General features: G+C 42.8%; 1 protein-coding gene across 1 annotated transcript; it reads left to right on the plus strand.

Moving 5' to 3' along the window:
* rnf175 (ring finger protein 175) lies at positions 1-16,438 on the plus strand. The gene is made up of 9 exons (XM_061709592.1): positions 1-100; positions 450-487; positions 7,960-8,101; positions 8,187-8,341; positions 10,007-10,114; positions 11,243-11,363; positions 12,238-12,371; positions 15,578-15,679; positions 15,849-16,438. Exons 1-9 carry the CDS (start codon positions 80-82, stop codon positions 15,967-15,969), a joined length of 942 nt encoding a protein of 313 aa, XP_061565576.1. The 5' UTR covers positions 1-79; the 3' UTR covers positions 15,970-16,438.
* The last annotated feature ends 1,172 nt before the right edge of the window (positions 16,439-17,610 follow it).

The following is a 17,610-nucleotide window of genomic DNA, read 5'->3' on the forward strand; positions in this document are numbered from 1 at the left end:
CATAGCGCCGCGCAGCTGCAGCGCTCCGCGGCTCCGCCTGACCGCAGCAGGAGCGCTGACAGCGGGCTGACGGCGGGCCATGGAGGGGGTCCATCCGCAGGTGGGTCCACTCTGCTCCCAAGAGCCTCTAAAAACGGGTTAAAAACGGTTAACGTGGTGGTGGTGGTTGCTGTTTGCCGGCTCCGCGGTCCAGTGTGTTGATGTTCGAGGCTCCGGATGTTTCTACGTGGCACCGAGGCCGAACCGGTCCCCACACACACCTGGGAACCGAACCGGTCCACACACACCTGGGGACCGCGCAATCGGTTTATTATTTCCCAGTCAAATGTTTATGTGGCCTTGTGCTGTGACGTCACTGATCGGACGGGCCGGCCGCCGCGGTGGGACGAAATTAACCCACTTTAACGTGTCCAGGGAGACAAACTGCTGCTATTTCTGTCTCACAACAGGACGGCCTGCTGAAGATGACCCACAGGGAAAACTGGAGGTGAGTCCTGCCCGTTTTCCTCGCTCTTAAAAACCCCAGAACCCACCCAGAACCTCTGGTGTTAAACCCCCTTTCTAGCGGGGTTGTTCGAGGCTATGGTTGTTCGAGGCTATGGCTGATATACGATGACACTCCTCTGTGGGAAGCCACCAAGGTCAAATAACGTCCGTTTAGTGATAGTTTTGTGACTAAAAATAGCAAGAAAGGAAGGCATAGTGATCGAGGCTTGTTTGAGTTTGATATAAAACCATTATTTGTAGTTTATCCAGATTGGTCTTGGTCTCGTCTCGGGTCTCTGAGTCTCTCCAGGTCTCAGACTTAACTGATAACTGAGATGCTTTTGCTAAAACCAAGGCGACAGAATCTGGTGATCAGCAGTTCTTCCTCTTGTTAATGTACAGTTTTGTAAACTATTTGCATTTTGCATCTGATTTAATGTTTTGGTGCATCTGCATGGGTGTTTGTATTTAATTACCGTTTTGTGTTTATACTGGCCTTGTTTGAGTAAATATATGATTAATATTTGCGTTCGTTCGTTCGTTTTGTTTATTTCGAACATGTATAAAAAAAACAAGAAGAAAAGATAAGAGAAACAAATCCAGGTGGACATTTCACCACATAAAGGAAAAAAATCAAACATCAAAACATATTTCAGTTACATGTACGAAAAGGAGTGGGTGGGGAGTATAAACTTATTTAATCCCACCCCCTTTCCACAACTAAACATAAATTATATGTCTGTATTTACTTTTTTTATACTATACACTAATTTGTATAAATATATATATATCATTTTTACAAAAATAACCTGTTTAACACCAGATGTAAGCTCTATCATAAATATAATATAACTATGATATAACTATAATACGTATATCTAAGTATATAAACATACAAAGACAACATGACGAGATAGCAAAACACACATAGCTGGTGATCTTTAAACACAGTCTTCACTTTTATACCTCAAATAAACTCTTTATATTTCTTCTTAAATTAATTTGTTGTGATTGATTAAGCATCAGGTCCATTTCAGTGATGCTGATATACGGTGTAATCTACGGAAGGGTATCAGGGCCAGGCAGGAGAAAAATAAAAATAATATTTTAGAGGAGGAAGATTTTCTTTTCATTATGCACTTCGAGAAAAAGTAAATAAAAAAAGTCGAAATGTCGAGAATAATGTTGAAGTAAAATTTCGGGAAAAAAGTCGAAATGTATTTCAACTTTATTCTTGAAATTTCGACTTTATACACGAAATTTCGACTTTATTTTTGAAATTGTATTTCAACATTAATCTTGACATTTCGACTTTTTTTCTCGAAGTGCACAATAAAAAAAAAATCTTCCACTCTCAAATATTTTTTCTCCTGCTTGGCCGTAGTACTCTTCCGTAGTAATCTGATTACTATAATGGTAAATAATGTAATTTCAAGTTGATAATTGTATCTTTTTTAATATTTAAAATTCAGGTTTCATCTCCAAATTCAGTCCAATTTAAATGAGTAACCGTCAGTGTAGAAGTAAAGAAAACAACATAATCACTGATCTTTGCAACATGACTGGATCACAAATTATTTTCAGACTCTTTTCTTTTTTACCCTGATATGATATACCCTGATGATGAATCGTTTTTAAAAAATGTAACCTTGATTATTAGATTGAATTTAATATTTGATTATTTTTTTGTTTTGGTAATGAACATTTTTTTCCAAAGCAAATTTTTCCAGTTGTGAACAATGCTTTTATTTAAAGCATTTTTTATGGTTCTCATTGCCTTTTTTTTTTTTGTCACAGATTTGATATTAAACGAGAAATAAATGTGTGCATGGTGGCTTGCCATATTGCCATACATCCATCTAAACAGAAAACATTGAATACTAATGTTTTCTCTTTCTTAATTGTATTTTATATTTTTCAAGCTTGGAACCAATGAGCAGGGGCCGCTTTACTGTATCCAGATGCAACTTTTTCCCCAGTCTTAATTGCAAAAAAAACAAACAGATTTTTTATTTCATTTTCTTCGTTGATTTATTTTTTACTTGAGTAATGGTTATTTTTTGTAGTATTGTTAGTTATGACCACTAAAAGCATTGTTTCCGTGTTCTAAAAACATAATTAGCTGTTTTTCGAATAGACATGGTTATTAAAGTAACATTATGACCTTGGTGGCTTGCCACACGACTTTTAGTCTAAACGTAATCGGTGTCAAGGATCGCCGTGTCCTACAAGCAACTCGTAAGGATATATTTGAATAGATTTAAATGTATTTAAATTTACTTAAAGGGGACCTATTATGAAAACCAGGTTTTCTCTTGCTTTAACATGTATAAAGTGGTCTCCCCTCAGCCTGCCAACTCAGAGAAGGAGGAAAGCAACTAAATTCTGCAGTGTCTGTACAGCCGCCCGGATGAGCCGTCCAGTGTGATGTGGATCTACGAGCCGTTCAGATTCTGCTCCCGTCGTTACGTAACGACGGGAGCAATTTACATCGGTTGGCCTCCGATGCGTGAAACCATGCCCACAACTAACTCCGCCGGCCGGAGCTTCCGCCATTTTTTCGTAGCGGTGTATCGCGATGGCGTCTGTTCGAGCTAGACATGCGAATTGCTCTGTTGTTGGTTGTAAAAACTTGCTTTGTTCCCTCCCCTGCTACGTGTCATTCAGGCAGCCAATCAGCACAGGGCCTCATTATCATAGCCCCGCCCACTCGGAACCCTGCATAGATAATGAGATTAGAGAATGGGAAGATAAAGACATGGTTTAGAGGCTGCATTTCTAATTTATTTAGCAAAAAAAACCTCCTTGAACCGCCACCTTACTGTGGTGGAGGGGTTTGTGTGCCCGAGTTTGTGGAGGGGTTTGTGTGCCCGAGTTTGTGTGCCCGAGTGATCCTAGGAGCTATGTTGTCGGGGGCACTTTCGCCCCTGGTAGGGACTCCCATGGCAAACAGGTCCTGGGTGACGGGCCAGACTAAGAGCGGTTCACAAGCCTTCCATGAAGAAAAACAAATCAAGGACCGTTACGTCGCCTGGATCGGCGTCACCGGGGCCCCGCCCTGGAGCCAGGCCTGGGGTTGGGGCTCGTAGGCGAGTGCCTGGTGGCCGGGTCTTTGCCCGTGGGACCCGGCCGGGCTCAGCCCGAAACGGCGACGCGGGTCCGCCTTCCAGTAGGCCCACCACCCGCAGGAAGGACCATGGCAGGCCGGTGCATTGTGGGCTGGGTAGCAGTCGTGGCGGGGTGCCTCGACGACCCAATCCCTGGACATCAACCCTCACAGTGGGGACATGGAATGTCACCTCGCTGGGGGGGAAGGAGCCGGAGCTTGTGCGTGAGGTTGAGAGATACCGGCTAGAGATAGTCGGGCTCACCTCCACACATAGCTTGGGCTCTGGAACCCAGCTCCTTGAAAGGGGCTGGACCCTCCACTACTCTGGAGTTGCCCAGGGTGAGAGGCGGCGGGCTGGTGTGGGCTTGGTTATAGCCCCTCAGCTCAGCCGCCATGTGTTGGAGTTCACCCCGGTGAACGAGAGGGTCGCTTCCCTGCGCCTTCGGGTCGGGGATAGGTCTCTCACTGTTGTTTGTGCCTACGGGCCGAACAGCAGTGCGGAGTACCCGGCCTTCTTGGAGTCCCTGGGAGGAGTACTTGATAGTGCTCCAACTGGGGACTCCATTGTTCTACTGGGGGACTTCAACGCTCACGTGGGCAATGACAGTGATACCTGGAGAGGCGTGATTGGGAGGAACGGCCTCCCCGATCTGAACCCGAGTGGTGTTTTGTTGTTGGACTTCTGTGCGAGTCACAGTTTGTCCATCACGAACACCATGTTCAAGCATAAGGGTGTCCATCTGTGCACGTGGTCACCCTAGGCCGGAGGTCAATGATCGACTTTGTTGTCGTTTCATCTGACCTTCGGCCGCATGTCTTGGACACTCGGGTGAAGAGAGGGGCTGAGCTGTCAACTGATCACCACCTGGTGGTGAGTTGGATGCGCTGGCGGAGGAGGAGGTTGGACAGACCGGGCAGACCCAAACGGATTGTGAGGGTCTGTTGGGAACGTCTGGCTGAGCCCTCTGTCAGGGACATCTTCAACTCCCACCTCCGGGAGAGCTTCTCTCGGATCCCGGGGGAGGCGGGGGACATCGAGTCCGAGTGGACCATGTTCTCTGCCTCCATTGTCGACGCGGCAGCTCGAAGTTGTGGTCGCAAGGTCTCCGGTGCCTGTCGTGGCGGCAATCCTAGAACCCGGTGGTGGACACCAGAAGTACAGGATGCCGTCAGACTGAAGAAGGAGTCCTACCGGGCTATGTTGGCCGGTGGGACTCCTGACGCAGTAGATAGGTACCGGCAGGCCAAGCGGGCCGCGGCTCGGGCAGTCTTGGAGGCAAAAACTCGGGTCTGGGAGGAGTTCGGGGAGGCCATGGAGGAGGACTTTCGGTCGGCCTCGAGGAAATTCTAAATACGTTCGGCGCCTCAGAAGGGGGAAGCAGTACTCTGCCGGCACCGTTTATGGTACTGGTGGGGAGCTGTTGACCTCGACTGGGGACATTGTCGGACGGTGGAAGGAATACTTTGAGGATCTCCTTAACCCGACTGACATGCCTTCCACTGAGGAAGCAGAGGGTTGGGGCTCGGAGGCGTGCTCATCCATCACCCAAGCCGAGATCACTGAGGTGGTTCGTAAGCTCCTCGGTGGCCGGGCACCGGGGGTGGATGAGATTCGCCCTGAGTACCTCAAGTCTCTGGATGTCGTAGGGCTGTCTTGGCTGACACGCCTCTGCGACATTGCATGGAGGAAGGGGACAGTACCGCTGGGGTGGCAAACCGGGGTGGTGGTCCCTCTGTTTAAAAAGGGGGACCGGAGGGTGTGTTCCAACTACAGGGGGATCACACTTCTCAGCCTCCCGGGGAAAGTCTACGCCAGGGTACTGGAGAGGAGAATACGGACGATAGTTGAACCTCAGATTCAGGAGGAACAATGTGGTTTTCGTCCCGGTCGTGGAACACTGGACCAGCTCTATACCCTCCGCAGGGTGCTCGAGGGTTCATGGGAATTTGCCCAACCAGTCTACACGTGTTTTGTGGATCTGGAGAAGGCATTTGACCGTGTCCCTCGTGCCATTCTGTGGGGGGTGCTGAGTGAGTATGGAGTCCGGGCCCTCTATTAAGGGCTGTCCGGTCTCTGTATGATCGAAGCAGGAGTCTGGTTCGCATTGCCGGCAGTAAGTCAGACTTGTTCCCGGTGCATGTTGGACTCCGGCAGGGCTGCCCTTTGTCACCGGTCCTGTTCATAATTTTTATGGACAGGATTTCTAGGCGCAGCCAGGGGCCGGAGGGGATCCGGTTTGGGAACCTCAGGATTTCATCTCTGCTTTTTGCAGATGATGTTGTCCTGTTGGCTTCATCAGACCGGGACCTCCAGCATGTGCTGGGGCGGTTTGCGGCCGAGTGCGACGCGGCAGGGATGAGAATCAGCACCTCCAAGACCGAGGCCATGGTTCTCGACCGGAAAAGGGTGGCATGCCTTCTCCGGGTGGGTGGAGAGGTCCTGCCCCAGGTGGAGGAGTTCAAGTATCTCGGGGTCTTGTTCACGAGTGAGGGAATGATGGAGCGTGAGATTGACAGGCGGATCGGTGCAGCGTCCGCAGTAATGCGGTCGATGTACTGGACCGTCGTGGTAAAGAGGGAGCTGAGTCGAAAGGCGAAGCTCTCGATTTACCGGTCAATCTACGCCCCTACCCTCACCTATGGTCATGAACTTTGGGTAGTGAGCGAAAGGACAAGATCGCGGATACAAGCGGCCGAGATGAGTTTCCTCCGCAGGGTGGCTGGACGCTCCCTTAGAGATAGGGTGAGGAGTTCGGTCACCCGGGAGGAGCTCGGAGTCGAGCCGCTACTCCTCCACATTGAGAGGAGTCAGCTGAGGTGGCTTGGGCATCTGTACCGGATGCCTCCTGGACGCCTCCCTAGGGAGGTGTTCCAGGCATGTCCCACCGGGAGGAGACCCCGGGGAAGACCCAGGACACGCTGGAGAGACTATGTCTCTCGGCTGGCCTGGGAACGCCTCGGACTCCCCCCGGAAGAGCTGGAGGAAGTGTCTGGGGTGAGGGAAGTCTGGGCATCCCTGCTGAGGCTGCTGCCCCCGCGACCCGGTAACGGATAAAGCGGGAGAAGATGAGAAAAAAAAACCTCAAAAGCTTGTTTTTAAGACATTCAAAGCCTGTTTAAAATAGGTATTAGATGCCATAATAGGTCCCCTTTAAAATTAGGGGTGTCACAATATATCGTGCCATAGTTTATTTATTTACTTTTATTTATTTATTTAATTTTAGTTGATACATTTCTGGAAAAGAAAAAAGTCAAATCATACATGAGAGAAACTATTCAGATTGTGGCAAAATATTTGTACTTGTATGAAACTGAAGATGCATAATGCAAACTTGACATTTACTTTTAGTTCAGTTTGTGGAAAATGGTTGGCCTGGCTTTCTCTTTAAAACTTAAACAGTTATAAAGTATTACAAACTGTAACAATAGGTCAAACACACAGCATTGTTTTGTATTTTGTGTCTTTCAAATAAAAGACCATTTTTTCCAGTCATATGTAAATACTGTTATAATATCATATCGTGTATCGTACCGTATCGTGAGATTAGTGTATCGTTACACCCCTACACTGATACAAATATTGTGCTTGTTCTACTTAAAAAAATTAAGGCAACTTTTTGCATGAGATTATTATGTAGATCAATAAAGACTAGTCTTTGTTTAAACTACTTAATTTAGTCTTTGTTTAAACTACTTAATTTTTTGTATATAAATAATACATTTTGCAAGTACAGTCAACTTAATTGTGTTAAGTTTACTTTATTTATCAAAATTAAGTTGACTTTAAAAATTAAAAAAAAAAAGAAAAAATAATTTAAAATAAAGAAAAAAAAGGAAAAAAGAGAAAGAAAAAGGAAAAATAAAAATAAGTTGACTTTACTTGCAAATGAATTTTGTACATACTAAACATTTAGTAGTTTATACAAAGATTAGTCTTTCTTGATCTACATAAAAATCTAATGCGAAAAAGTTGACTTAATTTTTAAAAGTAGATAAAGCAAGATATTTTTTACTTTGGTTGTTCTACTTAAACAAATAAAACATGTTTCATCTAAACGTTGGTCAATCTGCCCAATAAAGTAAAATTGTTAAAGGAAAAGTAAATACAACAAGATCGTTGCTTGTTGTTTGTTTGTAAATGAACAGATTACTGGGATTACATAAATACTGCTGGTTAAGGAAAAAATGCACAATGTGTTGTTTTTTGAACAAATGCAGATTAAGTTAAAAACTAGATGTATTCACGTAAAGCAGCAAACTTCATTTTTAATATCACAGATTTAAATATGTGATATTTACATGCGCTTAGATTAATTTTTTTCAGTGTACTTAAAGTGCATCTATCTTCATCCTGCTCTCGTCAGGGTGCAGCATGAGCATCTGCACGCCAAGCACCGAGGACACGAGGCCATGCACGCGGAGATGGTCCTGATCCTCGTCGCCACCCTGGTGGTGGCGCAGATCGTGCTGGTGCAGTGGAAGCAGCGGCACCACCGCTCCTACAACGTGAGTGGGGCGGTTCCTAGCCGGAGGGGGGGGGTTAGTGCCGGCGGGTTTCACCGTAACGAGACGAGTTGTTTGTGGCCGTCAGCTGGTGACGCTGGTCCAGATGTGGGTGGTTCCTCTCTACTTCACCGTCAAACTGTACTGGTGGAGGTTCCTGTCCATGTGGGGGATGTTCTCCGTCATCACCAGCTACGTCATCTTCAGAGCCACCCGCAAGCCGCTGTCCTGCCGGACGCCCAGGTCAGCATCAGTTATGTGTGCTTGCTAACAGTACTGGAGTTGTAAAAACAATCAGGGAGGATGGTGGATTTGATCATATGGGGACAGATAATTTGTTCTGATTACAAATAATATAATACCGTATTTTCTGGACTATAAGCCGCTACTTTTTTCATAGGTTTTGAACCATGCAGCTTATACAAAGGTGCAGCTTTTCTGTGGATTTTTCTTCCACCGCTCGGGGCGCTCTAACCGGAATTAGAATCAAAACTAAGACAAAATAAATGCAAAGAAGAATACGCTACTTCTTCTTTAGCAGATAGAAGTAGAAGCAGATTTCAAACAGATAAATAGATAAATAAATACCAGTTATTTTCTCTTGGTTCTGTCCCGTTTTAATCAGCCGTGTTAAAAGAAAGGATCTATTTAGGTACAAACATGTACATCATTTACAGTTCAAAATCATTCTGTACATGTAGTAAATATCTAATCTAACAACAGAAATATCTGCGGCTTGTATATCTTTTTTTTTAAATACGGCGGATGCGGCTTGTATATCTTTTTTGTAATTATTATTTTTTTTTAAATAGAGCGGATGTGGCTTATATGCAGGTGCGGCTTATAGTCCAGAAAATATGGTATATTACAAATAATAGCAGTGACCAAAACAGCTGCAGAAATACTGCAGGAATGACATAGCAGCAGTTAAATGCAGCCTTCTGTAAGCTTTAAATATCCACTGGACTTACATCAAATACATCAAAACACAACAATAAAAAACACTTTTCTGAACTTATCAATATGACTCTGTCCTTCACAGGATAAGTAAAATGGATCACTGCAAAAACTCACAATCTTAACAAGAATATTTGTCTTATTTCTAGTTAAAATGTCTCATTTTAGTAAAAAAAATCTCATTACACTTAAAACAAGACTCATCACTGGAAAAAACAACAATTTTCACCTGTTTTAAGTAGATTTTCACTTGAAATTAGAAGAAAAACGTCCTACGTCACTTTTTGTAAAGATTCATATTCGGCACTTTTTAATCCTCATATTGTACATTTCTGTTTATTTGTGTTATACATTTTACTTATTCTATCTCTTAGTTTATCTCCATATATATTTGTTTGCTTTTATATTTTTATTTTTTATTTTTATTTCTATTTTTATTTTTACTGTATTGCACCAATCACCACAACAAATTCCTTGTGTGTTCTGACAAACTTGACAATAAACCCCCTTTCTGATTCTGATTCTGAAAAATCTGCCAGTGGAACAAGATTTGTTTTTGCTTGTAATAAGAAGATAAACTACTTATTTCAAGTGAAAATTAACTTGAAACAGGTGAAAATTGTAAAATAAGTTATTTTTCTGGAGTTATTTTTCTGGTGATGACTCTAAATGTTGAAATAGCAGTAAAACCACATTCATTGATGAAATGACATAAGGGATGGAAAGGAGGGATGGCAGTTTTACAGGGGGGATGATTTGGACCGTTTTTATTTCAGGGGGGGATGATTTGGACCGTTTTTATTTCAGGGGGGGATGCCATCCCCCCTCATCCCCCCTCAACTCCGGTACTGGTTGCTAAGCAACGCATCCAGCGGCGGGCGTAAAAGGACCGGCGTTTGACGGCCGGTCGTCCTTCGTAAAAAAAAAAAAACCCAAACGTTGATCTTTCAGGATGGTCTACAAGTGGTTCCTGCTGATCTACAAGCTGAGCTACGCGGTCGGGGTGCTGGGATACCTCGCCATCATGTTCACCATGTTCGGCTTCAACGTCTTCTTCAGGTCAGTGGCGGCCCAGGGGGCGGGGCGGGGTGACATCATCACAACACAATTACCCCCCAAGTTTTATACAAAAAAGTATGTTACAGTTCACAAAATCATAGCTACAGCACAAGACATGCTCTCAGAGGTGACTTTTCACTGCCAAAAATAAAGACAACCAGAGTTACGTCTGCATGGAACCCACTTCCCAAGCACTTTAAGCAAACTATTAACACAAAATAATTCAAATTGTTAGTAAAGAAACATCTCTTGAATAGATACATATAAAACTTATTTTATTATTATTCAATACATAATAATCTTTACGGACTCAGGAGGTCCACACACATCATACACAAACACACAACCATTACATGATTATTATAATAATAATAATAATAATAATAATAATAATAATGTATGTATGTGTTAATAAATATAATATTAAGAAATTAATTATTAATTCATTATTAATAGATATTAATACATGTTTATTTATTTATACATATATCAATATAAATATGAATACATACATATTTATTTATAAATAATATGTATTAATAATAAATACATATTAATTAATTATATTATCATAATAATAATAATAATAATTTATTTATGTGTTAATAAATATAATATTAATACATTAATTATTAATTCAGTATTAATAGATATTAATACATGTGTATTTATTTATTTATACATATTATATCAATATAAATATGAATACATACATATTTATTCATAAATAATATGTATTAATAATAAATACATATTAATAATAATAATAATAATAATAATAATAATAATAATAATAATAAAACATATATATATATATATGAATATTGTTATAATAAAAATGGTTATTGGTGCAAACTATGATAACTATACATTGTTTGAATTTGTTGATGTTATTGTATTGTTTTTATTTATATCTAAATGTTAAACGGAAATAGCCTTTATTTTCTTCTTTATTCTCTGTTCTTCCTTTCTTTTTTTTATATGATACCTCTTTATGTTTGCTTTTAATTTTTTGTAATGTCGTGTGTATCATGAGTCGGACCCCAGGAAGAATAGCTGCAGTTTTGCTGCAGCTAACGGGGATCCAGATAAAAACTCTAACCAATCAGAACCGTTCTGCCGTTGCAGGATCAAGGCGGAGGACTCGATGGACGTCGGCGTGGTCATGCTGTTCTACGGGCTTTACTACGGCGTCATGGGCAGGGACTTCGCCGAGATCTGCTCCGACTACATGGCCTCCACCATCGGGGTAAGAAGACACATGGAGTGTTCCTGCCCGCTGCTGCGATACGTCAACGCCGCCATATTGGATGTTCAAGACTGCGCTGTAAACTAATACAAGTAAATGGACTTATTTTCATAAAGCACCTTTCTACAAAGAAATTTACGTTTTACGTCTCATTTATTCATTCACACACGCACTAATATACTTGGGAAACAGTTAGGCACCAAATATAATATATCTAATTTTCTCAGATGGCAAAAATAAGAACTTTATTGATCCCACATAGGAGTAATTCATGTTATATCAGCTATAGAGAACAAGGTAGTGCCGAAAAACAATATATATCCCCCTCACAAAAATAATAAAAATAGAGAAACATATTTTCTCATCAACAAAGCATATTTTACATTTTTATACATTACATTACATTTTATCGTCTGAAAAATGGTTCAAATGTTATTTTGTTATTTGAAATTTTTTTAATTTGTTTTGTTGATGAATTTATATTTATTTATATATTATTTTTATTATTTTTGTGAGGGGGGATATATATTGTTTTTCGACACTACCTTGTTCTCTATAGCTGATATAACATGAATTACTCCTATGTGGGATCAATAAAGTTCTTATTTTTGCCATCTGAGAAAATTAAATATATTATATTTGGTGCCTAACTGTTTCCCAAGTATATTAGTGCGTGTGTGAATGAATAAATGAGACGTAAAACGTACATTTCTTTGTAGAAAGGCGCTTTATGAAAATAAGTCCATTTACTTGTATTAGTTTACAGCGCAGTCTTGAACATCCAATATGGCGGCGACGTTGACGTACGGCTCAGCGCCCGATGGGGCGTCTACTGCGTTTCCGCCCGCTAACGCCGGCCGCCCTGTGTTCTCAGTACTACAGCAAGGGGGGGATGCCCAGCCGCAGCCTGACGGAGGACATCTGCGCCGTGTGCGGCCAGCGGATCCTGGTGGACGTGGAGGAGGAGGGCTTCATCGAGGACACATACCAGCTGTCCTGTGGACACATGTATCCAGCCAGGAACGCTGCAGGTCCTGCAGATGTTTAACCCTGGTGCTGAAGGAAGGAAGGAAGGAAGGAAGGAAGGAAGGAAGGAAGGAAGGAAGGAAGGAAGGAAGGAAGGAAGGAAGGAAGGAAGGAAGGAAGGAAGGAAGGAAGGAAGGAAGGAAGGAAGGAAGGAAGGAAGGAAGGAAGGAAGGAAGGAAGGAAGGAAGGAAGGAAGGAAGGAAGGAAGGAAGGAAGGAAGGAAGGAAGGAAGGAAGGAAGGAAGGAAGGAAGGAAGGAAGGAAGGAAGGAAGGAAGGAAGGAAGGAAGGAAGGAAGGAAGGAAGGAAGGAAGGAAGGAAGGAAGGAAGGAAGGAAGGAAGGAAGGAAGGAAGGAAGGAAGGAAGGAAGGAAGGAAGGAAGGAAGGAAGGAAGGAAGGAAGGAAGGAAGGAAGGAAGGAAGGAAGGAAGGAAGGAAGGAAGGAAGGAAGGAAGGAAGGAAGGAAGGAAGGAAGGAAGGAAGGAAGGAAGGAAGGAAGGAAGGAAGGAAGGAAGGAAGGAAGGAAGGAAGGAAGGAAGGAAGGAAGGAAGGAAGGAAGGAAGGAAGGAAGGAAGGAAGGAAGGAAGGAAGGAAGGAAGGAAGGAAGGAAGGAAGGAAGGATGGGAGAAAAGAAGGAAGGAAGGAAGGAAGGAAAGAAGGAAGGAAGGGTAAAAGGAAGGGAGGGAGGAAGGAAAGAAGGAAGGAAGGGTAAAAGGAAGGGAGGGAGGAAGGAAAGAAGGAAGGAAGGGTAAAAGGAAGGGAGGGAGGAAGGAAGGGAGGAAGGAAGGAAGGAAGGGTGAAAAGAAGGAAGGGAGGATGGGAGAAAAGGAAGGAAGGAAGGAAGGGAGGGAGGAAGGAAGGAAGGAAGGAAGGAAGGAAGGAAGGAAGGAAGGAAGGAAGGAAGGAAGGAAGGAAGGAAGGAAGGAAGGGAGGATGGGAGAAAAGAAGGAAGGAAGGAAGGGTAAAAGGAAGGGAGGGAGGAAGGAAGGAAGGAAGGAAGGAAGGAAGGAAGGAAGGAAGGAAGGGTGAAAAGAAGGAAGGGAGGATGGGAGAAAAGGAAGGAAGGAAGGAAGGGAGGGAGGATGGGAGGAAGGAAGGAAGGGAGGAAGGAAGGAAGGAAGGAAGGAAGGGAGGATGGGAGAAAAGAAGGAAGGAAGGGAGGATGGGAGAAAAGAAGGAAGGAAGGGTAAAAGGAAGGGAGGGAGGAAGGAAGGGAGGAAGGAAGGAAGGAAGGGTGAAAAGAAGGAAGGGAGGATGGGAGAAAAGGAAGGAAGGAAGGGAGGGAGGAAGGAAGGAAGGAAGGAAGGAAGGAAGGAAGGAAGGAAGGAAGGAAGGAAGGAAGGAAGGAAGGAAGGAAGGAAGGAAGGAAGGAAGGAAGGAAGGAAGGAAGGAAGGAAGGAAGGAAGGAAGGAAGGAAGGAAGGAAGGAAAAAAAGTCTAAAAAGTCTAAAAAAGTCTAATCACTGGAAAAAACAACAATTTTCACCTGTTTCAAATAGTTTCACTTGAAATAAGTAGAAAAATCTGCCAGTGGAACAAGATTTTTTTTCTTGTAATAAGAAGATAAATCTTGTCCCACTGGCAGATTTTAACGGTGGCCGACAAGGGCCAAACGCACTGAAACGTCCTCAGTTAAGGAAAACGGCTTCAAGTACAGAAACGATTCAAATTCACAAACTCAAAACGAGGTACAAAAAGAGGAACGTGGTGCAAATGAAAAAACGTGCTGCCAAAGACAAATGCAGCATCATCAAACGCGCTGCAAATAGAGAAACGATGCAAAGCACAAAACGATATAAAGCATGTTTTTTCATTTGCACCACGTTCCTCTTTTTGTACCTCGTTTTGAGTTTGTGAATTTGAATCGTTTCTGTACTTGAAGCCGTTTTCCTTAACTGAGACGCATTAGGCCGTTGCAGTGCGTTTGGCCCTTGTCGGCCACCGTAGATTTTCCTACTTATGTCAAGTGAAAATTTACTCGAAACAGGTGAAAATTGTCAAATAAGTTATTTTTTTGGTGATTACTCTAAATGTTGAAATAGCAGTAAAACCACATGCATTGATGAAATGACATAAGGGATGGAAAGGGGGGATGGCAGTTTTACAGGGGGGATGATTTGGACCGTTTTTATTTCAGGGGGGATGCTATCCCCTCTCATCCCCCCTCAACTCCAGTACTGGTTACGTCTCTGCAAACGTCAGTTACGTTGCTGCGTTTGCGTGAAAGTTGCAGCAACAACCAGGTATCTGCTCTAACAGGACTTGGTCCACGTAGCTCCTCCGTGGACACATCTCTAAAAGACAGGTTGTCTCCTCCTCCTCCCATGCTGCATCCAGATTCATTCTTATTTGAAAATGTCTCCGTCTCCCAGTCTTGCTGTTGCCGTTGGTCTTAATAACTCTGCCTCCTCTGCTTATGTAAGCGGTTCTTTCCTTGAGCCCAGCTAAAAGTTGGTGCTACCTTGGAACCGTTTTTTCTGGCCCGGAGCCAGTTCTTTGTCAGTGGAAACAGAAAGCCCGGTTCCAAAGTCAGCACTGGCCCACAACCAGAATCAGCCTGGAAACGGTTTGGTGGAAAAGGGGTAAGACTCTACGGGCCTCACTGAAAGCTGTTTTGTTCAGAGTGTTTGCCAAGAGACGGAAGATTATAATAAATAAGAGAAACTAGATGATGGGACCAACTCCCTCCCCTTTGATCTTACGATGGACAGACGAACAGACGAGCGTGGACCTGGTTAACGCCGTTAGGAGGCGTAGACGCAGCACTACGTTAAGAGTTTCATCAGCAGAAAAAAGTAATTGAACAAAAAAAGACACCTGTGAATCAAAGTTTTTGATGTATTAAATGAACGGAAGCGGCTCCACGATCGATCCCTGAGGAACTCCCTCGGTACGTTAACTTGCTGACGGAGTTTTAGTTAATACCTTTTGTATTCAGAGTTTCTGTGAGTTGTTTAATTGAATATATGTCAATAAGTGCCACATTTAATTATTTACTGTTTGATATTTTTAAATTTAAAGAGCGAAATAACTGGAGTCAAATTCCTTATTGGACAATGTTCGAACCTGGCCAATAAAAACGATTCTGATTCTGACGCCTTCAAACGCAGCGTTTCAGAAACACCTCGTACTCTGATCCGGTGGTGCACGACTGAGGTTTGTGTTGGTCCTTAACATGCCCCGCCCCTCCAGATTCCATGAGTTCTGCATCCGCGGCTGGTGCATCGTGGGTAAGAAGCAGACGTGCCCGTACTGCAACGAGAAGGTGGACCTGAAGAGGATGATGAACAACCCGTATCCTTGTCTGGTTTGTCGGCCGCTGATGTGGTGGCAGGTCGGCACGCTGAATACTTTTATATCTTTTACGTGTTCTTGTAAAACCTGTAAATACAGATTCTGGTCCTCAGTAGCAACCAGTTAGTTAAGGTTAGTTTTTTTCCTGAACTCCGTCATCTCCGCGCAGGTGGGAGAAGACTCACGTTCTCTACGGTCAGTTGCTCGACTGGCTCAGGTACCTGGTTGCCTGGCAACCGGTCATCATCGGCATCGTTCACGGCATAAACTTCACCCTGGGCCTCAACTAGAGCCCTGAGGAACGCCGCCGCCGCCCCCCTAAGGCGCGGAGTTGTGAAACGTTTGGCTTCTGGCGCCGGCGCTACGAGGAACCGAGTCGGGCTGTCCTGTTCGTTCCGGGCGCTCGCTCGGTTCCCTGCAGAGTGAACCCCCCCCCACGACGTCCAGGGCCTCCGTCCAGACCGCCGCAGGCGTGAAAACTCCTGGAACAGATTCAGTATTTCCACGACGGTTCCCGCGGAGATCCTGCTGGTTCCTCCGACTCCGCTAACGGGCCTCCAGCGGTGTTCACTAATGCTTCGTTTATTTCTGTTCCCAGTTCCACGTCTTAAGCTGATTAATTCTGGACGGCAGAAGCTAAACCTGGAAACTCAAGTTCAAACTTCCGCGTCCAGAAGAAAACTGTTTTTGTTGCCAAATGTTTCTTCACCACGACTGCTGCTGTTAACTTTGTATTTAATAAATGTTTTTTAAAGTTTGGACCGTGTCACGCCGTCAGTTTAATAAACAAGACAACTAATGCATATATAGCAGGAGGGTTGTTTATGTATATATATATATATATATATGTATGTATAAAAAAATGAATTTTATATATATATATATATATATATATACAAATATATATATATATATATATATATATATATATACATACAGAACTGTCTCAGAAAATTTGAATATTGTGATAAAGTCCTGTAATGCAAAAATGAAATATCCTATCTCAAAAAATTTGAATATTCTGGGAATTCTGGGAATATATATTAGGCCTGTGTTGAAAAAAATGATTTCCCAATTCTGATTCGATTCTCATATTAATTCCTAAAAATCGATTCATGTGTCCAAAGATCGATTTTTTTTTTAAAATGCTTTTTTAAATTTAAAAAAAAAAATTGGGGGGGAATTTTTTTTTTAATTTTCTTTTATTTATTTATGTATTTTTTTTTTCATCATTACATTACAACTTTTGGTTATTTTTTTGTTTATCCCCAAAAAAGGAATGTTTTGTTGGACACGACAATAACTGGTGCCATGTTTTTGCCTTTAAATATGTTTAAAGGTATGAAAACATTAAAGTGTTCGGTTATAATTGCATAAATTGTCTATATTTCATTACTTTATATACTGTCTTGGGGTTACATTTGCAAAAAATGCTAAAAACCAAATTCTCAAAAATTAAAAACCAAAATAGACCGAAAAAGGAACAAATAAAAACGGAATGTGGGAAAAAATAAAACCGATTTCATCCGTCTCTGTTTCCTCCCTGGATCTGTTTGGTAATTCTGACCCACGATGTTTCTGAAAGCAGTTCTATCAGCATTCTGGGAGCTGATTGGTCCTTACAGCATCATTAGCTGACAATACTTGCTGTTGAATCTCAATATAATACTAGTATTAATATGTTGCAGAACTACAGTCATATAATTAAACAGCTCAAAAAACAGTTTTAATAACACTAACCCAAATCAATATCTGAATCGAAACGAATCGGGTCGAATCAAATCTTGATAATCGAGGCAGCGAGGCTCCTGAAGAGGACGGGGATCTGAGGCAGCAGCTGGCTCTGGACTGGATGAACGGGAAGGAACCGTTTGGCCTGCCAGATGTCAAACATAAAGGGTCTCTTCTCCCTTCCCCATTTTGGCGACGAG

The sequence above is a fragment of the Cololabis saira genome, chromosome 20, assembly GCF_033807715.1.
Source record: "Cololabis saira isolate AMF1-May2022 chromosome 20, fColSai1.1, whole genome shotgun sequence".
Taxonomy (NCBI): domain Eukaryota; kingdom Metazoa; phylum Chordata; class Actinopteri; order Beloniformes; family Belonidae; genus Cololabis; species Cololabis saira.